This window comes from Lepisma saccharinum, chromosome 29, assembly GCF_977018435.1.
Source record: "Lepisma saccharinum chromosome 29, izLepSacc3.1, whole genome shotgun sequence".
In the NCBI taxonomy this organism is placed as follows: Eukaryota; Metazoa; Arthropoda; class Insecta; order Zygentoma; family Lepismatidae; genus Lepisma; species Lepisma saccharinum.
Window position 1 is genome coordinate 31,344,923 of NC_139257.1, and position 24,786 is coordinate 31,369,708.

Consider the following 24,786-nt stretch of genomic DNA (forward strand, 5'->3'; position numbering starts at 1 on the left):
TAAAAATTGTATTAATAATTTTTCTATGTTTTGTGTTGCTTGTGTTAATTTAAGTTTACAGGATATTGAATATTTACGGTATAGTCTTGCATCACTCAAATTTTTCTTCATAATTGAAAGTTGTTGATTAAGTTGGAAGGAATATTAATTTACTTTTTTTTTCTCGGCATGAAAAATTATTATCTCTCATTATGTGCAAAAGGTATTTTCAATATGTCCATAAAGTGTTCTAAACATGTTTTTCAAACTGTTCAAAATGCGTTCCAAATGTGAAAAGTGTACTAAAAGTAATCAAAAGTAGTTTCTTGAGAACACTTTTAAACGCCTTGGGAACACCAACAAATTGGGAACACTTTTTGTACACTTTTGGAACACTTTTTGGGAACAGTTGGTTTATGCCTTTAAAACACTTTTGAGCACTTCCGAACACTTTTAATGTGTACCAAAAGGTGTCAAAAGTAGTTTCTAGAAAGTGTGCAGAAAGTGTATTTGTTTTACAGTGTAAGCAGGTATACATTTTACAGATGATAACATTTATCCAAATATAAAATGTGTTTGTCCCAAGTCCATTGAATATAATATTAAAATGATTTCATCTCAAAGTATGATTCAGCACATTCGAGGTTTTCGCAATGGTGCAACGAATAGAATCTGATAATAAATATGACGTAGTCCACTTGATACACTCATTTTGTTCATATTATTAATTGTTATAAATTGAAATTAAGGATAAGCTACAATATTGTAATATTTTGACTGGTTTAATCGAATTATGCGCCCTCGAAAATGTCAATAACTTAGCATATCCACAATGCCTGTTAAAAAGATACGTATCCTCCATTTTGGAAAGGGGGCGCCATCTTGAATTCTTGGGGCTATTTTGCGTTCTTTTCCGATATCTATTCTGTTCAAAATGGCAGTGTACTGACCGCACTAGGAGGGATAGTCCCTTTGGCTGTAATCATTATGTAAGACCTTCGCGTCGTTATTCTTAGTCACTCCAGCCGAATGCTGATATGGTACCTTCAATGAAGGACCTCCGTGGCGGGGAGGTTAGTTCAGCGCCCTACGACACTGCGTTTGAATTCCGGCCTGGGCATGGTGCGAGTCTCTCGTCAATCAATTCATCATGTCATCCCTCATCCTCATTGTCGCGAGCCAAAAAGTGGTAGAAACGCGGCGCTAAATATCTCAAAGCAAAGCAAATCGAACGAGATAAGGACACTACGTGTTGAACTCGTCTCGATTTTACAGAGGGATGTCTCATTCTCAAACTCCCTGGACAAGGCTCGAAGGATCGTTTCTCGTCTAGATTCAAAGGAGAATATTAGTCTCGTCAAGGTGACAGATTCAGTGTAAACGTGGTACAGGAATGGAGCATCTCACAGCAGTGCTATTATCATTGAGAAATAATTTTATAGAAAAATAACCTGAATAACAAACAAAAAAACACTCTTTCAAGAATTCACTCTCAAACGCTCCTTGAAACAATATCGGCAATTTTCTCATTAATCCAAGTTTTTTCTGCCACGATTTCAAATTAAGGCTACGAAACCACTTTCCTTACTTCCCTTTCATGCCGCTAGAGGCGCTGAATGCGAATGCCGTTGAAGGTTTCGAGTTTGCCCGCGCAATTTGAAATAAATCTGCTCTCTCAGCATCCGAAAGTTTCTCCTTCTCTCCCCTCGTCATCTCATTTGCTGAAACATGCTCCTATCCAGAAGGAAGAGGATGAAGAATTTGTATTTACCTTATGCAACTGCTGAGAGTTGCTTTTTAAACTTTTTAATGAGGTCTTGTGGCTTTTCTTCCGCACGGAGAGCTTGGTGTTTAAGAGCGAACCAGTTGTACTAATTTACTGTACAAAACACAATGGGTAACTAAATTGTGGTAAAAGAAAAGAAATGAACTAAATCCTGAGACGTTTGATAAGCAGTGAACGCCTTGTTACCCCTTTTACAAATGTACCTCACACTTGACTACGAATGGTGTGAATACGAGGGTCGTACTAAAAGTAATGAACAACAATTTTTCATAAAGAGAGTTTTGGTTTTGTTATAGAAAAACATACTACATCATAATCTACAGACTTTTCTTTACTTCTTAACAAATTCTTAATTTGCTTGCAAGCATTTTCCCCACCTTTTAGAAAGCTTGAAAAAACTCATACGGTAGAACTCTGTTCCTGCTGCTCGCAGACACTGACGCACTACTTTCTGTATGTCCTCCGTCCTGGTTGGACTGTTCCTTCACGAAACCGAGCAGGTGATAGTGGAATGGTGCACTGTCGGGACAGTAGGGAGGGTAGGCAGACGTTTCCACCGCATTTTCCAAATTTCCTCCCTGGTGAACTGAGCATAGTGTGGGCGTGCTTTATCGTGTTGAAGGATGATTTTCTTCCCATGACGTTTATCCCACAATGCACGACGGAGCTTCTGAAGTATTTGCAACTGCAAGCCTTGATGGTTTCTGCAGGTTCAAGAAATTCAACCAGATTGCAGCCCTCTGCATCCTAGAAGACGGTACCTATAACTTTCTCAGCATACGGCTTATCTTTCATGCTCGTGTGTGCATCTTTAAAATGGTTTGCCCATCTTCTAACACTGCCAGCTCTCATACATACATCTCCATACGCGCGCTGAAGTCAGTAGCAGGAATTCCATATTTGACAAGAAATTCAATCACGGCTCGTTGTCGAAACGAAACTGTGAGCCATTTTGAATCAACTGCCTACGCTCACACTATCGAAGCTAATGACGTCACACTACCTCGACTCGTTCAGTAAAGTCTATATTTTGCGATGATTCACTTCGTTTGCGTGTATTGATGGATTCTGATTTTTTAAATGTTGTTCTTTACTTTCAGTATGCCCCTCGTATATTACAGTATGGGAACTAATAATGTGTGTGCTCAATGAAACTAATTTTCTCCAAGTTTTTGATTTCCGTTTAACGTTTTCCTATTTCTTGTTCCTAATTCTCCTTCTCTCTCTCTCTTTCTCTCCTTTCTTTTAGTTTTTTCTATACCTACTCTTTTCCTGCTCTTTTCTATATATGTCTATCTCTCCCCCTAATTTTCTCTATTCGAATATAACTTTTGTGTCATTTTCCCTAAGAACTTGGGCAAAGCCAGCGATAAGGAAATTGGATTATGACAAGACAAAGAAACTTACCAGAGCAATCACAACGAACTTGAATAGGAACAATGGTAGAAAGACCAGATTCTAGTTTTAAGTCCCATGGTGTTCGATTAATTTTATTGAACCGGGTTCGATACCCGGTGGAGACATATTCCACAATGGATCGGGTCACTTTAAACTGTAGGCCCAGTCCTACATAGCAAAACGAGCAACTTTTTTGTATTGCTTATATATCTGTTGGCAAGTATTATTTGATTTTTTCCTCTCTATATTTTAATATGGAAATGTGTGAGGTTTATTATAATGAAATGAAAACTTGTGTAAATTTTAGACGATCGATAGTCTATTGATTGGCTAATCGTGAAGGATGAGTGATGATGTCATGAATTTGATGAAGCAACACACAAATAATACCAATGCCTGGGCCTGGATTCGAGCCCGGGATTCCTGGCGTCGTAACCACTCTGCCACAGTCTAAAAATAGAGGATAACTCTTTCAACTCATTCATTCATGCAACAACAAGTCATAGCGAAACAGAGGCAGATAATTTTTTTATAGTGTTTTATCAATCTTGAGCCTAAATCAATTTGAAGTTGGCGCCACTGCTCTACACCGATGAAGTGTAATGTAAGCTCACACCGGACGGAGCCTCAGAAGTCATAGCGCGCGTGTCAACGACCGCACAAACTGCACATCGCGTCGCAGATGTGTTTTGCCACATGCGGACTGTTCCGTGCCCAGAGCTGCAAAAAAGGTTTCTGGAGATAATTAGAAATGTTTGGCAAGGGGGAGCTAGGGGAGCTAACAACAGGAAATGGTATCAACTAATTAGCCAGGTCAATTACCGGGGAAACCTGACTTGTTGAAGCCAGCGCCTCCAGTGAGGGAAACCTGAACGACTTCATTATGTCGATTGATCCTCTGGTGAATTATTCCTCCCAGTTTCATATTTCATCGTTCGGGTGTTCATTAATTGCAGCCTGGTTGCAGTAACTTAGTTGAAAAAGTAACAGAGTTGCAGTTTGCTTAGTTGGGGAGAGTAATTTAGTAACTCTTGCTTAGTTGGAACTCATTTACAGTTGCTAATTGGAAAAACAACTGCGTGACAGTAATTATTTATATAAAAACAATAACCCACAGTTGCTTCGTTGAAAAAATAACCGAGTGGTGCTTACTTGAAAGAAATAACTCAGAGTTGCTTACCTGAAAAAATAAACTGAGTGGCAGTTGCTTAGTTGAAAAAATAACTACGTGGCAGTTGCTTAGTTGAAAGAAATAACTCAGAGTTGCTTATCTGTAAAAATAACTTACTGACAGTTGCTTATTTGCAACTCTATCTAACTATCTTCCTGTCCTTTCTAGAGTACCACAGGGCAGTGTTCTAGGACCCCTCTTGTTAATATTATTCGTCGATGACCTTACCGACCATCTCACAGCCGCCTCTAGTAATTAACTTCTTTTCGCAGATGACTGTAAGGTTTTCAGAGAAATCTCTACTTCCAACGATGCTCATCTTCTCCAGAATGACATAACAACGTTTTTTTCATAGTACCTGACATGGAAACTTACATTAAATCCTGAAAAATGTACTACTCTCACCGTCTTTCTCAAAAAGAACCTGTTAAAGTCATCTTACTCCATCTCTGGCAATAACATCAAAGCAGTATCCTCTCACAAAGACCTAGGCATTGTTTTCGACCAAAGACTCACATTTGAAGAACATATTACAGGCACGACAAAAAAGGCTATGCGTCTCTTAGGTTTACTGTATCGTTTCACCGAAATTAGTGCCATCTCAGCCCTCACCTTGTACTTCAAATCATTCATCTCCCCAATAATAGAATACTGCTCTCCCGTCTGGTCCATGGCATGTCCCACTCAGCTCTCCAGAATCGGTTCTGTTCTTAACTTTTTCCTGGCTATAGTTCGTTACAGGGTTCCCTCGTTACGCAATTTTTCAACACCACATCTCCTGTCCTTTCTAAACTTACAGACTCCCTATCAGCGCCATTTACTGAAAGATTTAGGTATCTTTACAAAATTGTCAATGGCAAAATCCGTTGCAACACGCTTCTCCAGGAATTCCACTTTCGAGTGCCTATGCGCACAACACGAAACACACATCTATTTTACACAAGAAAGCCTGGACTAGAAATTCAAAAACGATCGCTCTTCCACAGACTTCCCACTCAATATAACGACCTCCCATCAAGAGTGTTGATGCATTTTCATGCATTTTCCACAGAGTACGCCTTTCGGTCAACCATCAGAACATATGTTGCTAAATAATATTTAATTGTACTATCTTGACTTATTTTATATTAATATTATGTCTTATTTTGTTATTTTTATACTTCTTTGTTCTTTTCATTGTTACTGATTTTAGTGTAAAATGGCTACGTGCTGTATCTGAAATTTTCTCAAGATGAGGACAAATTGAAGTGGGGATCTGACCCCTGTGTCCCCTCCGATTTCCATGAAACTTGGCAGGTTTATAGAGAGGCCCAAAGGAAGAAATACATGGTTTTTGTTTCGGCTAAGAAACAGTTTTAGGGGGCAAAACCCCCCTTAAAGGTCAAGATGAGGAGAAATTGAAGTGGGATCTGATCCCAAAACCACGTAAATAGGGCATAGGAAGAACACCCACAGCACAGAACTGTAGGATTGTCGGTACCAAACGCAAGTGCTATCGTGAAGGACGATGGCGGTTGAAGTTCTGTGCTAATAGTACTGGCAGATACACAAGTGGGACACTTGAGATATGAAGTGCATATCACTGGCAAACACAGCTCTGTGCGGTGTGTGTTCTAATTATATGTGCGTGTACTTCCTATGCCATATTTAATTACGTGGTTTCGGGGTCAGTTCCCCACTTCAATTTCTCCTCATCTTGAGATTTGAGGGGGTTTTGCCTCCTAAAACAGTTTTTTTTAGCTGAAACACAAAACACGCATTTCTTCCTTTGGACCCCTATATACACGTGCCAAGTTTCATGGAAATCGGAGGGGGATACAGGGGTCATATCCCCACTTCAATTTCTCCTCTTCTTGACATTTGAGGGGGTTTTGCCCCCTAAAACAGTTTTTTTTTAGCTGAAACACAAAACACGCATTTCTTCCTTTGGACCCCTATATACACGTGCCAAGTTTCATGGAAATCGGAGGGGGATACAGGGGTCATATCCCCACTTCAATTTCTCCTCTTCTTGACATTTGAGGGGGTTTTGCCCCCTGAAACTGTTTTTTAGCTGAAACACAAACACACGCATTTCTTCCTTTGTTCCCCTATATACACGTGCCAAGTTTCATGGAAATCGGAGGGGGATATAGGGGTCATATCCTCACTTCAATTTCTCCTCATCTTGACATTTGAGGTGGGAGGTTTGCCCCCTAAAACCGTTTTTTAGCTGAAACACAAAAACACGCATTTCTTCCTTTGGGCCCCTATATACACGTGCCAAGTTTCATGGAAATCGGAGTGGGATACAGGGGTCATATCCCCACTTCAATTTCTCCTCTTCTTGACATTTAAGGGGTTTTGCCCCCTAAAACTATTTTTTAGCTGAAACACAAACACACGCATTTCTTCCTTTGTTCCCCTATATACACGTGCCAAGTTTCATGGAAATCGGAGGGGGATATAGGGGTCATAAACTCACTTCAATTTCTCCTCATCTTGACATTTGAGGTGGGAGGTTTGCCCCCTAAAACCGTTTTTTAGCTGAAACACAGAAACACGCATTTCTTCCTTTGTTCCCCTATATACACGTGCCAAGTTTTATGGAAATCGGAAGGGGATACAGGGGTCATATCCCCATTTCAATTTCTCCTCATCTTGACATTTGAGGGAGGGTTTTGCCCCTAAAACCGGTTTCTAGCTGAAACACAAAATGTATTTCTGCTTTTGGGCCCCTCTATACACCTGCCAAATTTGATGGAAATTGTAGGGGGATACAGGTGTCAGATTTCCACTTCAATTTCTCCTCATCTTGACATTTGAGAGAGGGTATTGCCCCCGAAAACCGGTTTCTAGCTGAAACACAAAAACATGTATTTCTGCTTTTGAGCCCCTCTATACACTTGCCAAATTTCATAGAAATCGGAGGGGGATACAGGGGTCATATCCCCACTTCAATTTCTCCTCTTCTTGACATTTGAGGGGGTTTTGTCCCCTGAAACTGTTTTTTAGCTGAAACACAAACACACGCATTTCTTCCTTTGGGCCCCTATATACACGTGCCAAGTTTCATGGAAATCGGAGGGGGATACAGGGGTCATATCCCCATTTCAATTTCTCCTCTTCTTGACATTTGAGGTGGGAGGTTTGCCCCCTAAAACCGTTTTTTAGCTGAAACACAAAAACACGCATTTCTTCCTTTGGGCCCCTATATACACGTGCCAAGTTTCATGGAAATCGGAGTGGGATACAGGGGTCATATCCCCACTTCAATTTCTCCTCTTCTTGACATTTGAGGGGGTTTTGCCCCCTGAAACTGTTTTTTTGCTGAAACACAAACACACGCATTTCTTCCTTTGTTCCCCTATATAACAGTTGGGCTGAAAAGTTCGTAGGCTGACTCATAGATGGCGTACTAGAATTAAATCCATGTGATTTTTACTTAGTACTAACCTTCAAAAGATACGTGTATACATTTCACAGCTGCCGGATAATTAGTTCGTGAGATATAGCATTGTGAGTGAAGCAGCTTTTGTTATTGTGAAGAAATGGATAAAAAAGAATTTCGTGTGTTAATAAAGCATTGCTTTTTGGCGAAAAAAATACCGTTGAAGCCAAGGCTTGGCTTGATAAACATTATTCGGACTCTGCACCAGGAAAATCAACCGTTGAGAAGTGGTTTGCTAAATTTAAACGAGGCGAAATGAGCATCGATGACGATGCACGCAGTGGACGCCCCAAAGAGGCTGTTACCGACGAAAACATCAAAAAAGTCCACAAAATAATTTTAAATGATCGTAAAGTGAAGTTGATCGAGATAGCTGAGACTTTAAAAATATCAAAGGAACGTGTTGGACATATTGTGCATGAATATTTGAACATGCGAAAGCTGTGTGCAAAATGGGTGGCGCGCGTGCTCACAATCGATCAAAAGCAACAACGTTTTGATGATTCGGAGCAATGTTTAGCGATATTCAACCGTAATAAACACGAATTTTTCCGTCGATATATTACAATGGATGAAACATGGCTCCATAACTACACTCCAGAGTCCAATCGACAGTCAGCCGAGTGGACTGCACGTGATGAACCGAATCCAAAGCGTGGAAAGACGCAACAGTCGGCTGGCAAGGTTATGGCATCAGTATTCTGGGATGCGCATGGTATTATATTCATCGATTACCTCAAAAAGGGCCAGACCATCAACAGCGATTATTACATAGCGTTGTTGGAGCGTTTAAAGGATGAAATCACGAAAAAACGGCCCCATTTGAAGAAGAAAAAAGTGCTGTTTCATCAAGACAATGCACCGTGTCACAAATCAATTAAAACGATTGCAAAATTATATGAATTAGACTACGAATTGCTTCCCCATCCACCATATTCTCCAGATCTGGCCCCCAGTGACTTAGACCTTAAAATAATGCTCGCTGGAAAGAAATTTAGCACTGATGAAGAGGTAATCGCCGAAACTGAGGCCTATTTTGAGGCTAAAGAGAAATCGTACTATAAAAATGGCATCGAAAAATTGTATGACCGCTATAATCGTTGTATCGCCCTCGAAGGCACAACTATATTGAATAATAAAATCGAATTTTGTCAAAAAAATATTTTTTACTATGTTGGCTTACGAACTTTTCAGCCCAACTGTTACACGTGCCAAGTTTCATGGAAATCGGAGGGGGATACAGGGGTCATATCGTATCAATCCATAGGATTGTATGTTTATTTTATTAAGTCTCTCGGAACGCTTCATGTTGACCAGGGCATTCACTTGTTTTTCTCTCAGCTGTCTCAAGCCTCTTAGGCATGTTTAAAATGCATTGTGTTGTGCCATGCAAACCTCCTGAGCATTCAGGAACAGGTAACACTTCTGGTTTTAGACTCAGCGGTTTGCATGGTAGCAATTATGATAATCACACGATTCGGCGATTCGGCATCGAGGAAGAGCTCGATGGCCAGGGGATATAGAGGTGAGGCAAGCTGGGAGGTGACTGACTTTGGGGATTGAGTGGAGAGAGTGAAGGTGGTCAGCAAGTCAGTAGGTGAGGAGTACTACAACGCTCTGGTGAACAAATAGGAGACAAGCTTACAGAGGACTTCGCTATTTTCATTCAGCTAAGAGACTTCAGTTAGACAGGTAATTATCCTACACCCAGCCATGATACAGGTTCAACGGTTCACAAAACACAACGAGTGTCCATTGTCTTTTCAGTAGTTTAATTCCTTTGTGTAATTTGTACCTTTCGCATGCCAAGCAATAACTCGTCATGTCAATGACGAGTGGTCTCATCAAGAGGATGAATGATGAGTAGTTTACATCACCCCATCAATTAACTGGTTCAGATCCCTTCATTCTATAGAATGACACGTGGTGGAGATTAGCGGGTCTTTTCATTTTTTCAGAAATGAAAAGAAATTGTTAGCCAGTTTAAAGTAACCCCACCCCTAAGCTTGACACGTGGTGGATTTGCTAGGGCTTCTCATGCATTTTTTTCGGAAATGCGATGAGAAAAGAGTTTGTTAACCAGTTTAGAATTATTCCCCACCCTAAATTTTGACACGTAGTGGAGTGCTAGTTCATTACCCACCCCAAAATTTTGCTCATTTATTTAGTTTCGTTAGTATGTCCTTGCCATATTTTATTTTGAAAATACATAGGGCTTAAAGCTTTTTGCATTAATGGGGGGGAGAAGAATTTGTATATGCCATGATAGATGTTTAGTCTAACATGAGGATGAATTCGATTAAATTTATCGACTTCAAGCTGGGTCGATAATCAGCGAAATGTAGAATGCGGAGGAACCTACGCCCTAGCTCCGTCGCGGTTACCCGCGTCGGGCTGGCGCTTTGGTATCAGGAGCGTCCGGCATTCCGCGTGGCGGAAGGTTCGATGTCGGATTTTAGGGAGGCCCATTTTGCCAAAAATGCGGCCGGCCCAGGGACGTCCGTGGACGATTCCCTATCAATCTGCTCCTGGTAGCTCTGTGGTTCACTCACGAACCCGGTACCATGGCTACGACAAATTCCCACCTGGGAAAATTTTACCATCCAGAATTTTAAATAAGGAATAAGGAATAGGCATTTAGATTTGAAGATTTCTTGCATTGACAGTGATTTTAGAACGTAAAAGGTAGGAACATTTTTTTTATATGATCTTGAATACGAAAATTATTACAACGTTGGTTATGAGGATGCAGTAAGCTACAGTGAACAGTAAACGATTTTACCCTTAACATTTTAATTAATTAACAACGTGGATTACAAGTGGATTTTAAAGTTATTTATGAATGAGGAAAATAAATTAGTGCCACCGAGTCAGAGTCAATCGGCACTATGGTGCAGTTTAACGAGTCATGGCAGAGAGTATGCTTGTTTGAGTCAATATTTTGTTTTTGTTATTATTATTAATTGAATTTCCTTAAAAGTTTAATTTAAATTTGGTTTAAAACTGGCCGTAACTTGTAAATGATTTAGAATTCTTGAACTATAACTGCTAAGATTATTGCAACGAGGATATTACATTTTTATACATATATAGTTTTGGGAACGAATAAGGCCCCGAGGACCACTCATTTATATTCTTAATGACTGAAGTCTCCTAGCACCTCATGAAGGGAGCTTAGATTAAGGAGATAGTCAAGTTTATACGAGATAGTCACTTGCCTTACGTTACCTTAACTTACGCATACATTGCCTGAAAATTTTAATTCATGTTAATATGTAAAGAAACGAAACGCTAATTATATTCCTCGACACGCTGTACAATTATGTCCGCTATTACGCCAGGCGTATATAGTTAGAGTGGCGTACCGTGATTTAGGGTATAAACCGCCCGATTAATTAAAAGTTCTAGTTGAGAAGTAATAGATGTATAAATAGGCTGCAGTGACGAGAGATGTCCGTAAGCAGTTGTGACGAGAATGAATCCGTACACAGATATACATATACTTATATGCTTTAAGCAAAGTTAGGCACAGCCAACTTATTTTGAATAACTAGAAGAGAATTAGGAGAGCATCACACGGCGTGGACGTTTCTCACATATTAACGAGATATTTTTTGTTAGTATATATTTATATTTTTTTTTCCTGTCCGAAACAAGGTTTCGTTTGACACTTGAATATTTATCCTTAGCACGTTGTAGCTTCGAATGTTAAAAACTTTAAAATGCAGATTGTTTTAAAATCTTAAAATATAAATATTGCAATTTTTGCTCCAAGTTACGGCATTTATTAAAGTGAAACAGGTCTAATATTTTAAATCCACTCGCGTAACATAATAATAATTTATAATAAAATAGCACTAATAATATTAAAGATTAAAAGCAGACTTATTATTTAATAATGTGCTTTAGGCACAAAAGTTTTTGCAGTATGTAATAATACTAGCTCAGCGAATACATCACTAGAATTTTATAGTTACTCTTCAGAAGAAGGTATATGATTATATTAGCAAAGTTTATTTTTAAGCGCCAGTTATGAGAATATTTATATTATATGAATATGTAGACGTCGACGTCAAGATTTTATTGCGCTCCACTAACAAGTATTTTCCTTCGGATATTGGATAGCTACCGATAATCCTGGAAATCCATTCTGCCATCGCAGAATGATTATGAGTAAACCACAACGGTTTTAGTTTCTAACTTTGCCACAATAATATGCTAAGCATATTTTAGAATGAGTAGAGGGAATTAAAGATTCTTCAAGTTTTAGTGATGTTAGTATTTTAATGCATTTAAAGATCGCATAAATAATAGTTATTATTTTATTTCAGGTAGTCAGGAGTAAATCAGTCTCAATTTTTTTCCTTACCTTGTACCTCAGTACGGTTCGATTGATTTCAAAGTCTTTAAACATAAAGTTAACACCTGAAATTAAAATAAGATAAGTTTGCAGTAAAATTTAAAATAAGATAAGTTAACCAGTGCTAATAAATTTAGAGAATAAATAAATTATATTAAATACATAAATTACGCAGATAAATTGAGCCTAGAGTCAGAAATAATTAAAAGTTGAGTTAAAATATCTACTAATTAGACTAGGCAGGCTTAAAGTACGTGTTAGCTTTGAAGAACTGTTTGTTTTGATTGCCTAAGCAACATGAAAATCATTGCGATTTTAGTTATTTTAAACGGATTACTTCCACACGTAAAAGCTTCTAATTTTATTTATCTGTTGAACAAGTCCTTTGACTATCCTTATAATATAATTACAATTTTATTATTAACAACATTTATTATTAGTATTTTTATAATTTTCATAATCTGTTATTTTCAATGTCACCGCAAGAAATCTATTACTTATGACCATGAGTGTACCAACGAATTACCGTTAAGCAAACTTAATGATTCACCGCCCATTGAGCAGATTTCCGACGATATTGCACCGATTGTTGAAGTGGTACCATTAAAAACGAGTCACCCGCCAATTCCCCCTCCACTGCCTCAGTCCATTATTATTCAACCTAGGGTACAAGAAGAAGTTCAGGATGCATCCAGAAATAGTTTAGTCACTAAAGACGACAGTATAGATTTACCGAAGAATATTTTATCCGTTAAAGATAGAGTTCAGAAATTTGCCGTAAGCAAGGATCTTAATTTTGTTCAAAACAGTCGCAAAATGGAAAGTGAATTGCCTATTTCACACTGTGTTCAGCCAGTTGTAAAAGTTAAAGAGTCATTTGCGAATCAGTCACCAGTAAAAGTCGAGAAAGTTTCGAGTGTTACTTTAAAAGCAGAAAGTAAGCCAAATTTTCAGGTTCCCGAACCTGTCGTATCGTTCACAGACCATATTTTTTACGACTTCACGTTCGCCTAGAATTTTATATTAATTACGTTTCAAATTTTAAGTATAATTCATTTTTTACGTTTGATTGTACCTTATGCAAGGTTTATTAGTCATTTAGTTTGCTAACAGCTTCCCAACTGTTGTTATTTTACCAGCACGGAAGTGTTCAAGGAACACGCTGTCGCAAGCGCAACGAAGTTTTTTTCTTTTCATCCAATTTATTACGTCATTTCAAAGTCCTTGACTTTATTTCGAACTCCCGCAGCGCTTACTAAACCTTGTTCGTAGTAAGTTAGTTTTGTAAACAGTTACGCGTCATTCAATGTATCAGCGAACCATCGCCTTGCATTTTCTCTCTCCGTTCCTTTGCCCGCTGCTCGAAGCAGCGACCTTTTCCCCTCCACCTCCCGAACGGAACCCGAACTTCCCCGAAGTCGCCGATCACGGCAGCGAACTTGCCAGAGCTCTCGTTGTCGCCATAGAGAAATTTTCAGTTGCGTCCAGCGACCACAAATGCAACCTTGCACTATTTAGAATGTCTGGTATCAGCGAATTCCTTTTCTGCACTCAAGCGCTCTCCCGAGTACTTTGAACACGCTGGAAGCTCAGAAAACACTTACCATAGGCTTTGCATATTTTGTCCAACCAGTGGCGGTCGTCCATTAAAATTTTATGGGATCAGTTTAGTTCCGCATATAGCCATCAGAATTTGATTTTCACGATAGAAGTTCATGTCAACAATGTTAGGGATATTTTGTCTTACATAGGTAAATTTTGCCATAAAACGTCGCATTTATGCACTTCAGACTAATCACGACCAATAATTTTACAAAGGAACAACAAAACGATTTTTTTTTTGCGTTTTCTCGCAAAATTTTTCCCGTTTTTTATAGATATATTTATAGTAAGTAAAATTTTTGGGAAATTGACGCATTTTTTCATTAAAATCAGGATAAAGATAAACGAAATTTTGATAAAATCAGGGAAATTTCTACAAAAGGGCAATTTTAGCACTTTATGCACTTAGAGTAATCAAGATTATTAGCAACATGCCAGGCTAAGCCTCGGTGAGTGGCACAGGCATGAGCAGCAAAAGTCGCCACGGCATCGTTAGCCTTTCCAAATTTAAACAGAGTGGTTTACCACAAATGTTGAATTTGAGAAATTATTATTATTATTATTAATATTTATTATTAGGAAATTTAGCTTACTTACCCAATTTGCACCTTATTCGACAATGCAGCAATAAATTAATTACTTCTTACTGATTAACTTCGTGTTAATGTTAGTACAGTAGGTAATAACTATTAATTTGTATTTATATTTTAATATATAGCATAACTATTCTCTATCTATTTTGTTTAAACATACCTAAGGGATTGACACACCATTCTTATATGGGTCAAGTATACCTTTCCGCGGCGGGTCTGCTTACACGACCAAGTGATTTGAGGTATACGGCGGACTCAAGAAGTTTTGAGTGGATACATTTCTTTTGTTTAAAGGAAATTTGAAATTGAGAAAGTTTTTATTATTGTGTTTCAAATTTGAATTTCACTTTTTAATTCCCTGATGCTATATTTTGTTACCACCTGGAGTTTCAACGAAACTCAGAAGTAGCATTTAGAACATGCTTTCAACACTTATCTTTGTTTATTAATTCTACATTTTGTAATTTTGAAGTGAAGTCTATTACTGACAATAAATTATTTCAGTTTATCAGAACACGCAATGGTATTTTAATATCAGGTTCAGGTCAATTTATTGTCATTCAGAATTTGAATAATAATTTGAACACGCACAGATCAGTTCAGCTTAACGAAGGCCAATCTTTATTTTTTAATTATCAGCTTTCTAAACAGATTCATTTAGAGCAGCGCAGTAATAATTAATAGGTTAAGGCAACACATTAATCATGGACATTAATATTTTAATTACGGTTGGATATTTTATTTAAATTCTCCTTATTTATTTTCAAAGAGTTATGGCAATTATTTTATTTATTTATTTAATTTATTTTATTTTGATGAGACAATTTAATTTGATTTTAAAGAAAAGACAGTGGAAATTAGTTGGTATTGGGTACTTGTATGAACATGAATTATACATTTCCTATCCTTCATTATTTCCTTTCTTTGTCATAATTTTTCCTTTTAACCTAACCTGTCTATACGGAGCACCTTGGACAAGCAATGCCTACACCATCCATGGGCATTTTTCATGACGGACATCCGCAGGCAGTCTACTATTACCAGGCAGAAAGACTTATTACTATTCTACGAGGGAGACATGCAGACATTTTTAAGTACTACTTCACGGAGAGAATCGTCACCACCAATTTGAGGGAGACATGCAGACATTTCTAATTATTACTACACGGAGACTACCTTTTACAGGAAGGATGTAGTCAACCATACATTTCCCAGTATAGCGGACTATACATTATCAACAACACCTAGTGATGGAGCTAGATAAAATTTCCCTCCACACTGTTTGTAATTTAAACAACAACTTTTCCCCATCTCCCAAGTTCTACGGGTAATTTACCACATTTTTTTTTTTACATTGCCCCATGCAGTCAAGACGACAAGCAATCCAGAAAGAAGAAGAAGCATAGAAAACGTACTTTCTACAAACAGCAGTTCTGGTCACAAACAATAATTGCAGAATTGTGCTACAGTGTTTCTACACATACACATGTGAGCTCCTATCATGTGTATCTATTTGGTCATTTAACATGCATTATGGGAAACAATACTTTTCCATAGCCCTTATATACATTTTCAGTTTTGTGCCATGCATGAGAACCAGTTTTATATGCATTCAAGTTTATATTATACTACAAGGAAGCGACAAGCGCCAGTGGTGTCAATTGACCAGTGCATCAATTAGTGCATATTTTTGTTTTAAGAAGAAGCTTTTACAATGGATATCCAATTGCACATGCAAGCTATAACAAGCATAGCTACAGTACTTTCAAACATTGCAGACAGTATGCTTTAGTTTTATGCAAATGTTTTTTTTTTTCCAAACAGTTAATTGTGTTTCACCAATATGGTACATAGTTAAATTGCACATTGGACATTTTCTGATATTTTCAATCAGAGTAGACAGTTGATAAAATACTGCAAGATTATTTTTTTTTATGTGTGTGCAGACATACAAAGGTATTCACCAAGCCATATATATGTATACAGTGTATGGATTAACGTAGAAAAGAAAATTGAACGCTATAGTTATGTTTTACCAGCGACAGTTATCAGTGTCACCAATTATACGCATTGAATATTGTATTATGATATATTGGAATGTGCAACATAGCCGTGCAAGTTCATATATTCAACGATTTTAGGAGTGCACTGGCTACGTAGTTCGTAAAACATACTACACTTTGATATGATCAGGCTCTAACACAAGACGAAACATTGAGATATATATATATTGTGTCAATAATTTACATGCTTATTTTGGACGAATGTGACTATTCACATTTTATAGACTTACGTGTGTACCCTTGTCAAGGTTTGTAGTGTATTTTGGACTCCACTCTTAAGAAACAGTGGGAGCTATGTTTTGTTTTTGCAAAGACGCTCCAGCCGTTTGCCTCGCGGGTGACACAGAGTAGACACCGCTTGGCAAGGCATCACAGACTCTTGACTAGGAGCAGGTGGATGAGCGATTCTACATAAAAACATTACGTACGTACAAATGTCGTACATTAAGAGTTTTATCGCTTAACGACACGAACCTTTGTGATTTCTAGTCTTATAATATTATATATTATTGTTTTTACATCGTATAAACATACGAATTTGTTAGTATTAAGGGTATTATTCATTATGAAGTTTAGGGAATAAAAATTTTCTTTCTTTCGGGATATGGCAAACAACAGACAAGTTATGGTGGATTTCTTTTGTATATTTGGTTTTTTAAGAAAATATATGGAATTGGCGAACCTGAGTCATGTCAAGCTTTGCGATTTGACTTTTAAATTTTCAAAGGAGAAAATTTTTCCTAGGCGGCGCGAACGTATCAATCCATAGGATTGTATGTTTATTTTATTAAGTCTCTCTGAACGCTTCATGTTGACCAGGGCATTCACTTGTTTTTCTCTCAGCTGTCTCAAGCCTCTTAGGCATGTTTAAAATGCATTGTGTTGTGCCATGCAAACCTCCTGAGCATTCAGGAACAGGTAACACTTCTGGTTTTAGACTCAGCGGTTTGCATGGTAGCAATTATGATAATCACACGATTCGGCGATTCGGCATCGAGGAAGAGCTCGATGGCCAGGGGATATAGAGGTGAGGCAAGCTGGGAGGTGACTGACTTTGGGGATTGAGTGGAGAGAGTGAAGGTGGTCAGCAAGTCAGTAGGTGAGGAGTACTACAACGCTCTGGTGAACAAATAGGAGACAAGCTTACAGAGGACTTCGCTATTTTCATTCAGCTAAGAGACTTCAGTTAGACAGGTAATTATCCTACACCCAGCCATGATACAGGTTCAACGGTTCACAAAACACAACGAGTGTCCATTGTCTTTTCAGTAGTTTAATTCCTTTGTGTAATTTGTACCTTTCGCATGCCAAGCAATAACTCGTCATGTCAATGACGAGTGGTCTCATCAAGAGGATGAATGATGAGTAGTTTACATCACCCCATCAATTAACTGGTTCAGATCCCTTCATTCTATAGAATGACACGTGGTGGAGATTAGCGGGTCTTTTCATTTTTTCAGAAATGAAAAGAAATTGTTAGCCAGTTTAAAGTAACCCCACCCCTAAGCTTGACACGTGGTGGATTTGCTAGGGCTTCTCATGCATTTTTTTCGGAAATGCGATGAGAAAAGAGTTTGTTAACCAGTTTAGAATTATTCCCCACCCTAAATTTTGACACGTAGTGGAGTGCTAGTTCATTACCCACCCCAAAATTTTGCTCATTTATTTAGTTTCGTTAGTATGTCCTTGCCATATTTTATTTTGAAAATACATAGGGCTTAAAGCTTTTTGCATTAATGGGGGGGAGAAGAATTTGTATATGCCATGATAGATGTTTAGTCTAACATGAGGATGAATTCGATTAAATTTATCGACTTCAAGCTGGGTCGATAATCAGCGAAATGTAGAATGCGGAGGAACCTACGCCCTAGCTCCGTCGCGGTTACCCGCGTCGGGCTGGCGCTTTGGTATCAGGAGCGTCCGGCATTCCGCGTGGCGGAAGGTTCGATGTCGGATTTTAGGGAGGCCCATTTTGCCAAAAATGCGGCCGGCCCAGGGACGTCCGTGGACGATTCCCTATCAATCTGCTCCTGGTAGCTCTGTGGTTCACTCACGAACCCGGTACCATGGCTACGACAAATTCCCACCTGGGAAAATTTTACCATCCAGAATTTTAAATAAGGAATAAGGAATAGGCATTTAGATTTGAAGATTTCTTGCATTGACAGTGATTTTGGAACGTAAAAGGTAGGAACATTTTTTTTATATGATCTTGAATACGAAAATTATTACAACGTTGGTTATGAGGATGCAGTAAGCTACAGTGAACAGTAAACGATTTTACCCTTAACATTTTACCCCCATTTCAATTTCTCCTCATCTTGACATTTGAGGGAGGGTTTTGCCCCTAAAACCGGTTTCTAGCTGAAACACAAAATGTATTTCTGCTTTTGGGCCCCTCTATACACTTGCCAAATTTCATGGAAATCGGAGGGGGACACTTAGATAACCTCCCTTGTGAGTGGTAGTTGCTTAGTTGAAAGAAATAACTCACAGATGCTTACCTGAAAAAATAACTTTGTGACATTTGTTTTGTTCTGAAAGCAACTTAGTTGAAAGACTCATTTACAGTTGCTTAGTTATCATCACACAATTATATTTTCAAGTGCAGAGTAGTTGAATGAGTAGCCAAGTAGCAGGTGTTTAGCAGTAGCGAAGCGTAGTCTTACGAAGGAGGCAAGCAATGTTTCAGTACAACAAAACATGTAGTACAACGACATGCCGAGGGGAAAGATTCAAGGTTTATAGCCTCATTTACCCAGTCGCTGGATTTGTCAAAATATCGTAATAAAGTGACTGTACTAAAAATAAACCATATGATCCGCAAACGTCACATTTACTTTTTTTAAAAAAAATCCTGGTAACGTTATTCATATGATATTAAACGTTTTGCATATGCGAACTTTCCGCATACGACTAAAGGGAGACGGAATTTCTTACTTACTTACCTTATTTGTTCATTATTATTTAATATGGTCAAACGGTGACCAAACCGATTTTGATAAAAAAAATGGGAATCATTTGTTTATTTTACGCTGCATGATGTAATTTAGTATTTTTGGGCACCCTAAAAACCGCATTGGAGTAACTTAAACACTAAATAAAATGTTAAACACAAACAATAAAAAATTCATTTCAAAGCAAAGAAACACATGCATAGACGATGTACTCACCACAATAAATTTCAAACTCTTGGTCCATTGGATGCCACCCTTAGTGACGATATTCATACTCCATTCTTCTTTTCTTCTCTAGAAAATGTTTAAGCACACAATCGTAAAATTTAGTTTCATCCATTTTGAGTTCCTTTAATAGTTCCTTCTCAATGGACAAATGAGCAAGGGCTGACAACCTTTCCTGACCCATGCTGTTCCTGGCGAATGTCTTGATACGTTTCAGCGTTGAAAACGATCTTTCAACTGACGCTGTTGTGACTGGTATAGTCAGTACTAGCAGACACAGTTTGTGGAGTTCGGGCATCACTTGTTGTAATTCGTTGTTTACCATGTACTTCAAGATGTCCTTTACACTCTTATTGCGGAAACAATCCCGAGAATAGGCAATACTGAGCTCGGTGTGCAACAAGCTTTTGTCAAAATGCTGGATGTACAGTTGCATAAGCGATGAGAAGGCAGTTTCTGGAAATGTAGCATCATACATGCGAAATTTCCCGCTATCGAGCAATTCAACAAATCGTAAGGCCTCAAGGTTTTCAAAACGTGAAGACATTTGGCTTATGATGTTGTCTATAACTTCACAATATATACGTTGGTACTGAGATTTTGTGTCACCTACATTGTTCCTCTTCCTTCTCGGCTGTGGTACTCCTGCAATATCTATTGTCCTTGTATAAATTATGTCAAATTGTTCTCGTTTCTTGGTAATGTCACTTTTGGCACTTTCAATTTCTTTGAGGCAAAATCCAATATCCATAGTTTTTGTTTGCAGCACATTAAATAAATATCCCGTCAAGGAAAATATTTCCCCAAACAAGAGAAGAAAAAAGTTGGTTTCGAAACTATCCAGGAATGCCAAGAAACCACCCGCAGAAGAAATTGTTTCACTGTCCCAGTCTTGTGCATTGCCAATAATGTCCTCAAACATTTCAATTATCTTCACTCTATTTTCGGACGTTTTTTGTACAAGCCGTTCACTGTAGTTCCACCTGGTCTGAACCACTTCAGGTAACCTTGCTTTAACTATATCGTCGAGAGCAGCATTTCTTTTTGTCGAATGCGAAAAGAAAGAAGCAAGGCCACTTAGCGTCGAGAAAAACACTTTGCATTCACTAATGTTGCTCACTGTTTGAGAAAGTACTAAATTTAAGCAATGTGCAAAACAGTGAACAAATATTGCACTAGGGAAAATCTGTCTGACTCGTGCTTGTGTCCCCGAGAGATCCCCTGCCATTACGGCTGCCCCGTCGTATGTTTGACACACCAATTTTGATTCCCAGCCTAGTTTTCGAATTGTTTCAACAACGTGGGCAGCAATTACAGCTGCAGTTCGGTTCCTGCTGACATCCTCAAACCCCCAGAAACGCTCAACAATTTTTCCTGACTTCGTCACGTAACGAAACATCGTCGAAAGTTGCGATTTCCGTGATACGTCCGAGGATTCATAGATCATAATAGCTACGAACTTGGTTTCACTTACCTCGGCCTTAATTGCGTCCGTTATGACACCACTCGTGCTTTTAATAAGGTCATTCTGAATCTCACTTGACAAGCCAGTAAATGTTGTAGAATTCTCCAAATGACTTGCCAGCAAAGTATCAAATTCTGCCAACATATTTACAAGTTCTAAATAATTTCCACGGTTCAATGATGCCTCACTTTCATCGTGTCCCCGGAATGATAATTCTTGACTACCAAGAAAGGTTGTTACACTTGCAAGACGCTTTAAAATATCGCGATTTTGACGAACAACTTTGTTATGGCGCTCGATTGTTACTAGTCTGTGGTGATCCAGAGCAAAATCCACACGAGATTTTCCGAATTCCTTCAGAGTTAAAAATGCCCTTATGTGAGATTCTGCTTTTTCATGTCTCTGTAGTGCATTGTGCACGTTATTCAGATCACAGTATCCCTCACTTGACCACACGGAGTTCGTCTTGTGCACGGCGAACAATACGCATGGCCAACAGTACAAACTACTGCGTGCTTCACAACCTGCTAGCCAAATAAACTTGTGGTACAAATTGCTTTGGAAATGTCGCACAAAGCGGTAAATGCGGTGTTGGTCGACCCCCTTCCACGATTTTCATTTTAACACTTATCTCTCTTGAGCTAAACGAAGCAATTTTCAATTGCTCAATAATACACCCGCACTTCACATCAACCGTTCCTAAATACGCGTTCATTCCGATAAATTCACAGCACAAAACACGAAGCAACAAACACTCACACTATCCCACGCGCTTTCCACAACTGCAAATGCAAGCATCCACACAAGATCACTTTGAAAATCTCTGAAACAACAGAAAGTGATACCAATCTATTTCCTTAATTTTATCCGTCACAAAGGAAAGATATATCAGTTTGGAGATAAAAATTACGCGGAGACATCAGAATCATTTCAGCAGAACGAGTATGTACATTAATATTTAAGTAATAAAGTGTCATTCAATGGCGTGCCCGGTGCGAAGGGGGGGGGGGTGGATGGTAGACATAACCCCCTTTTGGCCCAGTATATCTAAGAAAAAACGTCAAAGGAAGTAAAAGATGACAAAATGGGGACCGTAAAAAGACCCTGGGAACACCACTTGCGTCATAATAATAGAACTTAACACATATTCGGGCCTCCCCGATGGCGCAGTGGTAGTGTCGTCGCCTTGTAATCAAGGGGTTTCGGGTTCGATACCCGGTGGAGGCACAAGTGTTTCAGATCCCATTTTAAACTGTAGGTCCAGTCCCGATTAGCCTTACTGTGCATAAAGTGGACTTAAAACAACAAATCAATCAATCAATCATTAAAACATATTCTTGTGCTCATAATATGCAGAATGTATACGATTTACTTCTATGCCATGTACAAATATCAGTAGATAGTTCTTTCTCAGATAGCTTTATTTTCACCCCAAGTTTTATTCAAAAGCAGTCAATTTATTGATTGTAAAATTTGTGAAAGAGCTCACTTGAATTACTGCGTAAATAATTTGGCAGTTGCAAACGCTGGTAGCGGTCAACACTTCTGGCGTAATTTTAGCTGGACCGACCAGGAAGCAGGGTGCAGGACCAAGGTCCGTCCAATCTTCCCTCCCTCCCTGAGAAAACTCTTCACGGGGGTGCAGAAATTCCACTGCCCCAACTCCCAATGTCAACATTTTTTACGCGTTTTACATTTCGCGAAATCTAAAATAATTTGTAATATAATATGATATATATGGAATTTAGAACAGTGATAATAACTTCTTTTAGTTATTTTATGACTAACAATTATTATTATATTTGCGATCTTGTTTACGTGTTCATGAAGACAAATATTCGTTACTAGTTTTTGCTGGCAACGTACCCATAGATGAATCCTTCTGCTTTCGGTTGAACTCGGCTATTTTCGGGAATCACGCAAGCTCGGAAAGCACAGCTTTTTGTAGAAGTTTTGTGGACGGGTTCCACCAGAATTTCACGCTTCGCCATGTGACTCCTTCGGAGGCCTTATTTTCCCGCAGAACGGCTGCAAGCATTGAGGCTGGTGCTTGCTACAGAGCTGCTGGGGGAGTTTGCGGCCGCATTTTTTCGCGAAATCGAGTGCGATGGAAACTAAATACGGTTAGAACATTAAGTACATTAAACGATATTCGAATTATGCAAGCAGTGCTTGCATTGCTTGTACTATATCTTCGCCTCTGGTGTTTAGTTCAAAACATAATTGAGTAGTTGTTTCTTACTTAAAAGAAATAACTTTCAGTTACTTAGTAGACAAAATTAACTGAGTAACAGTTGAAAGCAACATCTCATTTACAGTTGCTTGGTTGAGAACAATAACTGTGTGACAATTGCTTAGTTGAAATGCGTAATCGAATGGCAATGGTAGTTGAAAAATAACTGAGTGGTAGTGTTGCTTAGCTGAAAGAAATAACTCACATTTGTTAAGCTGAAAAATAACTGAGTTGCAGCAAAGTAACTCAGAAATAACTGCTTAGTTGAAAGGCTCGTTTACAGTTGCTTACAGGTGTGCCGGTTAATAATTCTCAATTTCGTCGCTGGATGGCGCTGGAAGCAAGGGTTGGTGCACAGTGTCAACTGTTATGTCAGGGTGTTGCCAGGACAGTACCTATCAAAACGCCGTGGATGTACGACCGAGGCGAGTGATCGTGATATTGGGTTTGTATGGGAAACATGTTGACCTGCAAACCAAATAGGGAGCATGTGCGGCACATCCTGCTTTTCTTGTTCAATCAAAAGAAAACCGCGAGTGAAAGCCATCGTATCCTTGTGGAAACGTACGGTGACAATGTCCTAACGCAAGACGCGCGTGTGCGTTGGTTTCGACGATTCAAAAGTGGTGATTTCGACTTGAAAGACAAAGATCGCCCGGGCCAGCCGAAAAAATTCCAAGACGCTGTATCGAAGATGATACGCAACAACTGGCAGAGAAGTTAAATGTTGGTCGCCAAACCATATCTAATCGTCTTCATGCCATGGGAAAGATCCAGATTGGGCGACAAGAGACGGAAAAGTGATTTTGCAGCACGACAACGCCTCATAACACACAGCGAAAGGCGCAGAGACACCATTTCTGCACTTGGCTGGGAATTCCTGCTCCACCCGCCATACGCACCAGACTTAGCCCCTTCGAACTACCACTTGTTTTCATCGATGTCTCACTCACTTTCCCAGTAACACTTCAACAATAACGAAGATGTCGAACAATGGCTTGCTGGCTGGATCACCTTAAAATGTGAACGATTTTTCTGGTAGGGCATCCACAATTTGACGGACAGATGGGCAAAATGTATAGCTAGCGATGGCGCATACTTTGAATAAAGCATTTGTTACCTTTCTCCCCAGATACACTTGTTTTCTTTCGGATCAGTTAAGAATTATTAACCGGCACACCTGGTAGTTGAAAAATTAACTGAGTAGCTCTTGCTTACTTGAGAGAAATAACTTATTTACCTGAGTGGCACTTGCTTCGTTGAATTGAGTAGCCGAGTGATGGTGGTGGTTGAAACAAATAACTCATAGCTGCTTAGTTTAAAAGGGCAACTAAGTAAGGAGATGGTTTGTTGGAAACAGTAAACGACTGACGGACTGACGGACCAGAACGCCCCTTCAGTAAATGCAGCCAGTAGTACGAGGGTCACTATTTATATTTTGACCCTTGGCAACACTGATTGAAGTTAGGCGCCATTTTACGTTTGCACGGAATCGTCTGGCATTATTGACCATAACGTACTTCA

At 38.9% G+C, this 24,786-nt stretch overlaps 2 protein-coding genes across 2 annotated transcripts in view; one reads left to right on the top strand and one right to left on the bottom strand.

Annotated features, from left to right (window-relative positions):
• Positions 1-24,786, top strand: part of LOC145981588 (adenylate cyclase type 6) — a 464,667-nt gene that overhangs the window by 240,968 nt on the left and 198,913 nt on the right. The gene's annotated exons all lie outside the window — the stretch shown is intronic.
• LOC145981456 (zinc finger MYM-type protein 1-like) lies at positions 19,596-21,173 on the bottom strand. The gene has a single exon (XM_083114687.1). It carries the CDS (start codon positions 21,171-21,173, stop codon positions 19,596-19,598), a length of 1,578 nt encoding a protein of 525 aa, XP_082970813.1.